At 39.7% G+C, this 12934-nt stretch overlaps 1 protein-coding gene across 1 annotated transcript in view; it reads left to right on the top strand.

Annotated features, from left to right (window-relative positions):
* The first annotated feature begins 742 nt into the window (after positions 1 to 742).
* The window catches only part of arhgap24 (Rho GTPase activating protein 24), a 150213-nt gene continuing 138021 nt past the window's right edge, over positions 743 to 12934 (top strand). Inside the window, 1 exon segment of the mRNA XM_061733700.1 lies at positions 743 to 766. Coding sequence (XP_061589684.1) covers positions 764 to 766 — 3 coding nt within the window. The 5' untranslated portion in view covers positions 743 to 763.

Below are 12934 nucleotides of genomic sequence, written 5' to 3'. Positions count from 1 at the left end.
GAAGTCCCCAACTGCCACTGCTCACTTCTTTCAACAAAGATTTTTTATTGTGGATACTTTATTAAAATCAACTCCTCCCTTTGAAAGTCTCATGTAATTATAATTTTTAATTCAATGGCGCTCAAATTCCTGATCGTTTTTCATGGTTCAGGACCGTGGACAGCGCATATGGCAGGCCTATTTATTATGCGATTTAAGCATAATATGTTGGAATAAGGATTTTAGAACCTAATAGCCATTTATAACTCTAGTCTTCTTTCCACAGCTCAAATTATGTGATAACAAATCCAAACCCCAAACCTCTATGTGATTCTTTTAGAGTTTCCTTGGTTTGCCTTATGTTAGTGGGATGTTCATAAGTGAAATATGAAATTACTCTGACTGAATACTCAAAAGCGCCAATAGTGTCGAAATCACCTATTCAAACAACAATAACTTTATAGATCACACAATTAGGGGGGGAATTTCATTAGTTTATTGGATGAATGCATTTAGGAGCAGCTGTTTTCTAAAGTTTGCACAAATTATATAGTCAAATTAAAGCCAAATCCAAATAAAAGCAAAAGCTTGGTGTGAAACTCTCCACTGTTTTGATTATGTTATTACTGACATCATTCTTGTCTCAGTTTGGTTATTTCTGCCTACTACTGTCTGCGTCTGCTCTGCAATTTCTGTCTCTTCTGTTGGAATATACTTGGTACATGACTTTTATTTTTTCCAGCACAGCAAGTGACCATGCGAGCTGCAGCCATCAACACTGCAAATGGTCAGTGTGCTGACATACAGAGCAGCTCTAGAGTTGCTATTCAGAAGCTCAAAGTGAAAAAGAAATCACAACAAGCAATCCGCTGGTGTGGATACACCGCATAGATTTACGCAAGACAGTCAGTAAAGAGACATGAGCATGTGTAAAGGAGAAGTACAATGATAAAACAGTTGTAGAGTTCAAATAAGAAAAACACAAGAACAGTAAGCAAAGCTTTACAAACGATAAAAGTAAAAAACACTCAAAGAATGAAAGAAAAGAACAGGAGGAATGTCACAAATTGTCACAAATGATCTGCAATAAAAACTTTCATATTAGTTAAATGCATCAGAACAAGATTTCTGGGACCTCTTGATTTACGAATAAAGCACTGGTTTTTCCCATAGTTGAGGAGCAATAGGGGGTGGGAAAAAAATATATCTCCATATTTCGAGAGCCTGAATGAATGAATGAATTGTTTATTTCGGTTACATTACATTATTTGCAATTCAAACTATGTGTGTGTGTGTAAATGACAAAACACTTTCATACAAGTTTACACTCATCAGTTTCACACAAAAAATAATAATAAACTCTGTAACCGAAAAAGGAATAGGCTGAAGCCAAAGCTTATATTTGCCTACCCTGTACTTTCCAACAGAAAACCCAGATTATCTGCAATATGAAAAGAAACAAAAAGAGAAATTTCCCTTTAAATTGTTCTGCTTAACCAAATTATACTCCAATCATTTAGCATTGTAATCCTTAATTATTTTACTTTTCAATATTTTTTTAAAATTCAACAGAGATTTACACAGTTTCACTTCATCACTAAATTGATTCCATAATTTGACTCCCAAAAATGAAACACATCTATATTTAACATTAGTCCTCACACGACATCTTTCAAAGACCCACAGCCTTCTTAAATTATAATTTGTTTCTCTTAATTTAAAGAAATGCTGAAAACAAGCATGAAGGCTATTATTCTTAACTCGAAACAAAATTTCTAATGTTTTTAAATATACAATATCTATGAATTTTAATATGCATGACTCTACAAATAATTTATTAGTAGTGTCAAGATAAGAAACTTTATTTATTATTCTTACAGCCTCAAATAATACGTGAGAAAAATAACATTATGATCTATGCGTACAGTTTCAGTTTGCCCTCTGACCTTGTGACCAAAGAATATAATCTCACAAAATATCTTGTTTGGTGAGGGAATTATCCCTTTGGGTGCTCTGGTACATCAGAGACGGCAGCCACATCAACAGTATCATCAGTTCAGTTGCAAGAGTGTCTGGGACACATGTAGGATGAATCAGCGGTTAATGTGAAGTCTTCACCTTCATCTCTCTACGGGGATGCAGCTCATTTCCCAGACACAATGTGACACATGGCAGGAGAGAAAATGGGAAAGGAGGAGCAGTGGTGGGGGAATGAGTGTGTCATGGTAGCGTATGAAAGGGGCCACATGTGGCGTCTAAATCAGGGCGTAGACTAAATACCCAACGACTCGACGGGGAGCTTATTGGAGATTTTATCTTCATGAATTGATCCCTCTGTGTCTGCGCCAACCTCACCTTTCTTTGACTCACAGAGAGTTGCGTGGGTAGTGTCAGATCATTAATTCATACTGTAATGAAGTATGTGCTTGCAGATCCTGACCTCCCTGCAACCCCTTCCTCTGATATTGTGTGTTGGATTGAGTTATGGATTGAGTTTTCCTCTTACACACACAACTACTACCATCTGTGGCTGCTCTGAAGCCTCCTTCTTTTTTCCACACCTTCTTCAAGGATCAGCACAGCAACAGCATAAAGCAAGAAACATGCCCTCCCCTCACCCCTGTGTCTTTATAGCTGCAGTCTAGCTGACACAGACTGCAGCTTAAGCAGGCGAGAGTTATATTTGTCTTTAACACATGTCAGTTGTGAAGGCCATGTTCTGTGGCCACTCTGAAGGAGGAAATCACATGGGGTTATGTAAAGGATTGAAAGCACTGACACAGTCTTAGTTCATGTTTCCTTTCTTGCAGGTTTTGCAATGTTTTGTGTTGTTTTAAGCACATACAGTACGTGCAAAAGTGAGTTTGCAGCTATGGTGTAAATGAAATGCAGACATGACCAAGACTGAGGCCCCGTTTACACATAGCCGGGTATTTACAAAAACGGATATTTTCCCCTCTACGTTTTGAAAAATTCCATCGTTTACATGAGATCGTTTTCAAAATCTCTTCGTTTACACGAATCCGCATAAATACGCTGTTAACGTCATGCCAGCCAATCAGAATCCTGGAAAAAACATCAACAAATGACACGTGTAACTTCCAGTTTAGGCTGATTTATGGTCCCGCGTTACACCAACGCAGAGCCTACGGCGTAGGGTACGCGGCGACGCACACCGTACGGCGTAGGCTCTGCGTCGATTTAACGCGGGACCATAATTCAGGCTTTACTTCCAAGACGGAACGAGAGTCTTTGGTTTGGAGTGACAGAGAAGTGGAGGTACTTTTAAGTGTGGCTTTAGAATATAAATATTAATCTATTTAGAATATCTTTTTTCTTTTTTTTCTTCTTTTTTCCTTTTTTTCTTTTTTCTTCTTTTTTCCCTTTTTTCTCTTTTTTTCTTCCTTTTTCCTTTCCTTTTTAATCTCGAGATTTCGACTTTTTTTTCGAAATTTCGACTTTTTTCTCGACATTTCGACTTTTTTCTCGAGATTGTACTTCAACATTAATCTTGACATTTCGACTTTTTTCTCAACATTTTGACTTTTTTCACGAAATTTTGACTATTTCCTCGACATTTTGACTTTTTCCTCGACATTTCGACTTTTTTCTCGAAATCTTGACTTTTTTCTCGACATTTCGACTTTTTTCTAGAAGTGCATAATGAAAAAAAAAATCTTTCCCCAGTTCTAACTACAGTAATATAGATACATACAGCATGTGTCTTTCGTTTGGAGTGACAGAGAAGTGGAGTTACTTTTAAGTGTGACTTTAGAATATAAAACAGGTAAAATACAAGAAAATATTGACGGTGGCCAAACTAATTGTAAACACAGGTCGCACACATGACGCTGGTGACGTTTCTGTTGCATAATGTGACGTTCTGAAGCCCAAATCTCCGTTTTCCTCTGTTTAGACGCAAACGTGAAAACAGAGTATTTGAAAATCTCCACTTTGGCCGGAGTTTTCAGAAATGATAGTTTTTGGTGACTTTGAGCTCCATTTTCGTGTAAACGAACGGCCAAAACGCATGAAAACACCACAGTTTTTGCTCCATGTAAACGGGGCCTGAGGCAGTCAGCCATCAAATATGCTAAATTGTTTACGACAAGGTGAGTAGGTAGATATTGTAACAGTCAGAAACTTGTTTTCATGCTCCGTATCAACTTTCCTGTATCATGCACCATTGACGTCTGCATCATCAAAGTCGGCATGGGGATAACCGGGAAGCATCAAGGTTGATGTGTACAAGAGTTGCTGAAACGCAGGACTGAGGACTGATGACACAGATGTGGTAATAGAAGTAACTGCCTAATGTTCAAAAGCATGAATAGGGTTCAAGTATGTGATTATTTGCCTAACAGTCACCACTGATCCCTTGTAATGTGACAAAATGCTTAATGCCATGAAAACCAAGGAGCAAGATTTGGCTTTGAGAGCTGACGGCTTGACAAAGTATATCGCAGCTCATTGACTAACCACAAGAGACTGAGTTCAAAACTCAGTCAATATACAACGACCCCAATGTTAACATCCATCTGAAATAAAAATGCTGACAACCAAGTGCAAAGAACAGCTTTGGTTGCAATAGTAGGAGCTAAAATCGCTGCTGCAGCCAGAACTCCAGCTGCAGACACTGCCAGCGCTCCAGCAGTCCTTATTTTGGATATCAAATGTCTATGTTTCAGATGTTGTTTCTGTAGAAACATCTGAAAAATGGGGATGGATGGTCATATTCGATAAAAATGAATATAAGCTGAATGTTAGTCAGCATCATAGGATTGTTCATTCTTCCCATTTGCCTACTGCCTAATTTTGAATTAACCGGGGTTGGGCGAAACTTTACAAGCTTGTAGTTAATGTCTTAGAAGCATTTGTCCAGTTTGTATTTCCTTGAAGCAGCCTGTGTTAGAGCAACTGCATTAAAGACGGTTCAACTGTTACTGTGTCTCATATTTTGTGTATTTTGAACTTAATTTGCATAGTTGTGCAGTTTCCATAAAATGAAACTGCAACTGTACCTACCACATTTTGAGACATTTTGAAACTTTCAAATCTGAGTTAATCTCTAAGTAAATCACTAACATGATCAATTACCTACAGCAATACATAAGTGTGTAGGCTACATACTTTTGCATGAGAAAAAAGCTCAGAGTTCAGAGGAAGTTTATTTATGATAAATGTATTTCTCCATTTCAGTCTAAGCCATGTTGCAGTTAATAAAATGCTGAAATAACTTTTAATAAAGTTTCACTGCAGTTTGGTTGATCCTTGGTCAAGCTTTGTCCAATTAGCAGTCATGATTGACTACGTGGGATAGTACCAATCCTCCATTTGCAGTGCTGGTTGTGTCAGTTGTCTGAATGCTCTGAATGTTAGTGACATGCATCAGCATGAAGGTTTACAGTTATCGGTTTTAAAGAGAGTAAATATATTGGTTATTATTTAGATCAGGGGTCAGCAACCCGCAGCTCTAGAGCCGCATGCGGCTCTTTAGCGCCGCCCTAGTGGCTCCCTGGAGCTTTTTCAAAAATGTTTGACCTTTTTTTTCTTTTTTTTCCTATTTTTCCTTTTCCTTCCTTCTTTATTCTTTTTTTCTTCTTTTTTTCCTTTTTTTCTTCTTTTTTCCCTTTTTTCTCTTTTTTTTTTTCCTTTTTCCTTTCCTTTTTAATCTCGAGATTTCGACTTTTTTCTCGAAATTTTGACTTTTTTCTCGACATTTCGACTTTTTTCTCGAGATTGTACTTCAACATTAATCTTGACATTTCAACTTTTTTCTCAACATTTCGACTTTTTTTCTCGACATTTTGACTTTTTTCTCGACATTTCATCTTTTTTCTCAAGATTGTACTTCAACATTAATCTTGACATTTCGACTTTTTTCTCGAAATTTCGACTTTTTTCTCGAAGTGCATAATGAAAAAAAAAATCTTTCCCCAGTTCTAACTACATCAATATAGATACATGCAGCATGTGTTGTCTTCATTCTAACGCTTATACAAGACTTTTCATTTGTTGCGGCTCCAGAAATATTTTTTTTGTGTGTTTTTGGTCCAATATGGCTCTTTCAACATTTTGGGTTGCCGACCCCTGATTTAGATGAACTAAAAAGCATGTCTCGTGAGCTCAGAAAATGGACATTGCTCATTCTTACCATAGAATTGATGTGAATCCAGATTTCCCTCACATGTGCCTCATGCTGTTGCTGTCATGACCATCCACTTCCTGTGGTCACGGACATTTCCTGTCAAGGCCAAGACATCCTACATATTGGGCAATGCTCTGTACAGTCCCAATGGGTTGATGATTAAGAAATAACAACAAAAATGTAAAAAGAGAGAAAGCCACATGACTTTAATTTCCCAAAGGATAAGCTTCACTTATCGGAGAGGCCTCAGTCCATTTTCCTCCAAAGCCACTCATTTCAAACAAGGATGTGTCAAACAACAGTTAAAGCTCTCTGTGTTGTCTCGGCTCCAGTACTTTTACAGAAAGACAAATATTCTTTAACCTTTGAGTCCTGAACAGAATACAGAGGTGAAATAGTTTGTTTCAATCTCATTCAACGTCCTTATGTCTTTACAGTCTTGAGTCCTTCATTTTAACTGTGTTTAGGTGCAAACAGAAAGATATCCTCGCTGTAGCAACATTAGATCCATCATTGGCCAGTTACTATCACTTTGTTTTACTTCTCTTATGTACGAGTTCTCATATAACAGTTCAGTACCGAACCAATTCAGTGCTTTTTTTTCTGCTACACTGCAAAATAACTGTCATTCATTACCTAAAAGTCATTGAGTGGCTTTATTTATGATATAACTGACAGGTGGATATTTTTAAACCAACAACGAGACGTCCCACAGCCTGAGACCGCCTGTCTGAGTATCCATTACTGATGCACAGCTAGACAGATATTTGCTTTTAATACCCCCGTGCTGAAATAGAGACAAAAACATCAGTGGTGGTTTGGAAGGTTTGCATCCCTCGCCGAAAAGTCGGTCCCTCCATTCTTCTCTCTTGTACTTGAGCACTTTGCATTTATCCATTTTTATATGACTTCCACAAAGCCACAGATATGTTGCGCCCAGCCAAGAAATTACATGCTACAAACCTCAGAGGGTTGATTCACAGCTATCTTTGTGTTCTCCCTCTGTGTGTGTGTGTGTGTGTGTGTGTGTGTGTGTGTGTGTGTGTGTGTGGTGCATGCTGAGCCCCTCTTGTTTATAGTTAAGGTCAAACTGTCTCTTCCCACTGGCTTCTCATAATGGCCAAAGTTTGCAGGGCTTGCTGTGAGAACATCCCAGGATGTGTTTAAACTCACAGCTGAGAGAAAATGAAGAGTTGAAATTGAGTTTCAAGACAAGCAAGTGCTGGCTAACACAATTAATAATTATTTTTTTGAATAAAGCACATCCCATCATACTCCCACATTGATCTTGCAGAGTTCACTATTGGTGTCATCACTAATATCCAAGAAAACAACCTCTTTGATTCCTCTAATTGAATGAAAGACTTGATGTTGCATACAGGGGTGCAGATCCGATGTCAGGATTGGGGGGGACACCAACGTGATTTTAATTGTAAATTCTTTTGTCAATATTCAACTCATACCATGCCATAAATTGGTAAAGGCTCTCCAAAAAATACTGCACAGCCTGTCGCTGATCCACCAATTGATTATTGAAAAGGCTTTGTTGAAAACAGACGCATACGACCGGGAAGAGGCAGGAAAACAGCGGAGAAGTGAGCCACATGTTGGCTACGGGCAGGTACGAATGTAAACAGAACGTTGACAAAAAGTAATTGTCGAGCCCGTCAAAAATTGAAAAAATATTAATTCAGACTAAAAAAATAATAATTATGAAGTAGCAATACTTTCATTTATGGAGCTAGAACAGTCTCATAATTCACAAATGCACAGGACAAGTTTTACAAATGCACGGACCGATTTGCAAATACACACACCGTTTCACACGTGCACAGAACAATTCACACGTGCGTAGGACAAGATATACAAATGTATTTTTGATGCACACACAAATATAACCTGATTTACAAATATTTTTTTGTCTGTGAGTTGCGCTGGATTTGTGTGTGAGTTTTGAGACTCCCCTGACGTGACTAGATCCACAAATAGGTTTTTTTTTTTAACACGGAAGGATCTGCAACCAATCAGATTAAAGGGGCGGATACACCTGCTGTTTGAACTGCGTTAGTGCCGTTCGCTTAGAAAAGTGATTAATATTTCAAGTTAGTGGAGTAAAGATAAAAAACAGTTACAGGAGATAAAAAATAAATAAACAGGATGGAGAGGAGATCACTGCTGCTTTTCTTGTGATCCCGGTAAATACAACAGCGCGATTGGAGATGGTTTGTGGGACTGTTCAACCAGAGCCGTCGGGACTGGAGAGCTCCAAGTCCTGCCGATGCAGCACCTGATGATGAGAAACAGAGGAGATTTTTATATATTTGCTCTGTTTGGTTTCACGACGTATAATTGTCCCGCTGATTCAGCTCAGAACCAGACAGACGCATGCAGCAGAGAGCTGCTGCGCTACCTGACGGGACGAGCTGCAGCGGCAGGTGGAGCAGCAGCGCATGTCAGGAGATTAATTTACCAAAATGTCTGGAGTAAAGTCGGTATCAGTGACTGATAACCGAAGACCTCTGTATCCAGCTCAGATGTTTGATGATCGGTGGACTAAACCCCGACCAGCATCATCACGGCTGCATTTTCCCATGAGCCTGACTCTGTACCGGGAATGTGTTGATCTGCCGCCGCTGTTTTGACACACGTTTGTCTCTGTGTGGTGGGAATGTCACATCATGAATGTGAGGATAACAGCTGCTTGTTTCTGACCTCCAGGTCTGGTCCCTGGTCAGCTGGTCTGACCGGGACCAGCGCCACTCGCGGCCAGAGCCAGAACCTGACCTGCAGCAATATTCACCCCCGCCAACAGGCTCGTTCTCCTGAAAGACACCTGTAGTTCAAATACATAAATATCTCCGCTGTTTCTCATAATCAGTTGCTGCATCGGCAGGACTTGGAGAGCAGATCCCGACGGCTCTGGTTGAACAGCCCGACAAACCATCTCTGATCGCGCTGTTGTATTTACCGGGATCACAAGAAAAGCAGTGATCTCCTCTCCATCCTGTTTATTTATTTTTTATCTCCTGTAACTGTTTTTTATCTTTACTCCACTAACTCGAAATATTAATCACTTTTCTATGTGAACAGCGCTAACGCAGCTCAAACAGCAGGTGTATCCGCCCCTTTAATCTGATTGGTTTAGAGTAAATCGTCCCCCACGTAGGTCTGCTCTTATGATTGGCTGGAACAAATGAAGACATCTGATTGGTTGCAGATCCTTCCGTGTTAAAAAAAACCTATTTGTGGATCTAGTCACGTCAGGGGAGTCTCAAAACTCACACACAAATCCAGCGCAGCTCACAGACAAAAAAATATTTGTAAATCAGGTTATATTTGTGTGTGCGTCAAAAATACATTTGTATATCTTGTCCTACGCACGTGTGAATTGTTCTGTGCATGTGTGAAACTGTGTGTGTATTTGCAAATCGTTCTGTGCATTTGTAAAACTTGTCCTGTGCACGTGTGAAACGGTGTGTGTATTTGCAAATCGGTCCGTGCATTTGTAAAACTTGTCCTGTGCATTTGTGAATTATGAGACTGTTCTAGCTCCATATTCATTCTGTACACCTCAAAACGCACTGTGGATGTATTTTATTTTTTTAGAAATATATTTTTAATAAATATTCTACATATTCAACCTTTAAGTCTGAAAATACATTTGTTCGATTTTGAACAATTTAGGGTATTTTTATTGGGGGGGACAATTCATGTTTTTCAGAGATTGGGGGGGACATGTCCCCCCCGTCCCCCCCGGGATCTGCACCCATGGTTGCATTTTCACGTAACACAGACATAAATGAGGACATAAACCTTTTTAATAAGCGGAATTAATGTGCTACAAAAAATGATCTTTTTTGGTTTTCTTCAAACCTTGTGGTTATGCTGGAGAAAGAGATATTAATATAATTTATCTAGTTTTTGCTGCTTGTTTCGGAGACTCGGGGGACAAAAACAGTGCCGCAATTAGGCTCCATACACATCTACACGCAGGACAGGTGTTTTATAAGAGCACGGGATACACCTCCACTCTGCTGTTTTAATGTGATGAGTAGGCAAAACAGTCAGGTAGTGATGCAGTTGCTTCATACGTGTGCAGAACCACACCTGGACCCATCAGTACGGTTCACAGGGAAAGAGCGTACAAATATTCCTTTTTCAAAATCAGATATATAAATTTAGCCAACTTTTTTTGGCCTTGCTGTCAGGTCTAGTGGCCCCATAATGCAGTCACATATCGTGATTTATTGAGCAAGCATATGCGCAACAAAAAAAAGTATTGGCAGAAAGTCAGTAGCTCCCAGCTTCTCTCAGCAGTAGATCCAGAGTCTCTTGGCGGGTCATGAAACTGTCACAAAATCTTTTCTTTTTTTTGCTGTAATATAAAGTGTCAAACTGACATGAAATATTGTTTACTAGTTTGTGGGGTTAAAACAGGTCGTATAAGAGGTGTAGTTTCTCTTTCATAACTGCCTGTGAGGAGACCATGAACTGTCAAAATTAACTGGACCACTAGGGTTGCAACCTTTCAGAAATAGAAATAAGGGACGCCCTGATTTCAGCAGCGCAGGAGCCAAAAAAAAAGCCCCAAAACTGAATAAAAATGTGTTTATTTTATATGAAAAAACTAAATGCTTTGATTTAAAGTTTAAAGTGCTTTAATAGCATTCTACTTGCATGACTGTACAGACAGACAACCATACTAGCAACTGAAATATCCTCCTATGCTACGTATGTCCACATCAGCCAAGATGTATAATATAGTTACAGGTGAAGAATATGGTGTAAAAGTTAATTTATTTCAATAATTCAACTAGAATATGGTGTAAAAGTTAATTTATTTCAATAATCCAACTAGAATATGGTGTAAAAGTTAACTTATTTCAATAATTCAACTAGAATATGGTGTAAAAGTCAATTTATTTCAATAATTCAACTAGAATATGGTGTAAAAGTTAATTTATTTCAATAATCCTCTACGCCTCTACGGCGGGGCGCCCCTCTGGTCTTGGAGGGCCACTTTCGTGGGGGACGGGTGCGCCTGCCCGCGTCGGCGGCCGGGGCGGCTCTGTCTCTCCGGGCGGGCTGGCCCCCTGCCGGGTGGGGGTCGCTGGCCTGAAGGGTGAGGGCCTCCTGGCCGCGTGTCCGGCCCGGACCGGGTGGCCGGGGATTGCCTGGGTCGCGGTCCGCCGCCGCGGGATCCCTGGCTGCTTCTTTCCGCGCCGTGGGGGCCCCGCCCGCGGGCCCCCTCGGCCGCCGCCGGGTGGGGGGGGGGGGCCTCGCAGGCGGTGGGTTGCCTCCCTCCTACTTCTCCCCTCTGTGGGGTTGCCGGTGGCCTGGGTTCCGGGCTCTTCCTTGTCGGCCTCTGGTCTCACGGGTGGCGGGGTTGCTCCCCCCCCTCCCCCACTATAGATACACTTCAGGTGGAGCTTTGTTTGGTTTATTACACACACACACACACACACACACACACACACACACACACACACACACACACACACACACACACACACACACACACACATATAGTAATTTAGTCACACGCATACACACACACACACACACACACACACACACACACACACACACATGCATGATCATATACATACACACACACACACATAGACATACACACTGGCTTGTTCACCTGCATGCTGGCTCTCTAGTTTTTGGGTTTAGGTAGCGGTAGCGATAGCTTAGCTCAGACTGCGATCAGATCTCAAGATTTAGGTCGATTGCTGTTCGTGTTTTGGATGGCTCCGTGCCGGTTTCGTGCTTTGTTTGTGGTTTTTTTTGTTGCAGATTTCCAGTGCTTGACGTGTGTCTCCGTGTGTTCCTGCTTCCTGGATTGGCAGTGGATGTCGTCACCACCCCCCCCACCCCCTCCCCCCCCAAAAAAAAAAAAAAAAAAAAAAAAAAAAAAACACTGGGTTTGTATGTGTATATTCATGTATGTGTACGCATATGTGTGCGTATATATATGTATATATTACATATAGTAATAATGCACATATATACACTTTTGGTTTCTACCGTCATGGTATCAATCAATAATATGTGTGCAGACAAGGTAAAAAAAAAAAAAAAAAAAAAAAAAAAAAAAAAAAAAAAAAATTATTTCAATAATCCAACTAGAATATTGTGTAAAGGTTAATTTATTTCAATAATTCAACTAGAATATGGTGTAAAAGTTCATTTATTTCAATAATTCAACTAGAATATGGTGTAAAAGTTCATTTATTTCAATAATTCAACTAGAATATGGTGTAAAGGTTAATTTATTTCAATAATTCAACTAGAATATGGTGTAAAAGTTAATGAAAATACGGTACAAACCACGTCCCGTATTAGTTAAATACGGGACGCAACATTTTTTTCTCAAATAAAGGACAATTCCGTATTTTACGGGACGGGTGGCAACCCTATGGACCACCCTTCTGTGATATCACCCTTAGGTTTTTTCTAAAGAGACGATGTGAAGCCAGATATCCAGAGTAATGGTGCGAACTCCACCCAACCCCAGTTTATCTAAACATGGGCACTAGCTGTTTTAGCTTAGCTTACCTCCAGGTTTCCACAATTCCTGGTTGAGATCAGTTCTGTAAACACATGAAGCCTTCATTTCCATTTTCTGGACACCTTTAAAAAGGGGCTTAAAACTTTTTTGTTCTGGAAGGCTTTCCCTGGTCTTTTATAGATGTTTTTATTATTTTTATGCTTTTTTTTTATTTTTTTACTTCTGGTCTTTTATGTGTCTTGATTTTATTCCCTTTGTTTATGTTAGCACTTTAAGATTATTTCATGAAA

This window comes from Cololabis saira, chromosome 11 (genome assembly GCF_033807715.1).
Source record: "Cololabis saira isolate AMF1-May2022 chromosome 11, fColSai1.1, whole genome shotgun sequence".
In the NCBI taxonomy this organism is placed as follows: domain Eukaryota; kingdom Metazoa; phylum Chordata; class Actinopteri; order Beloniformes; family Belonidae; genus Cololabis; species Cololabis saira.
This window is presented reverse-complemented; position numbering and strand designations above follow the sequence as displayed.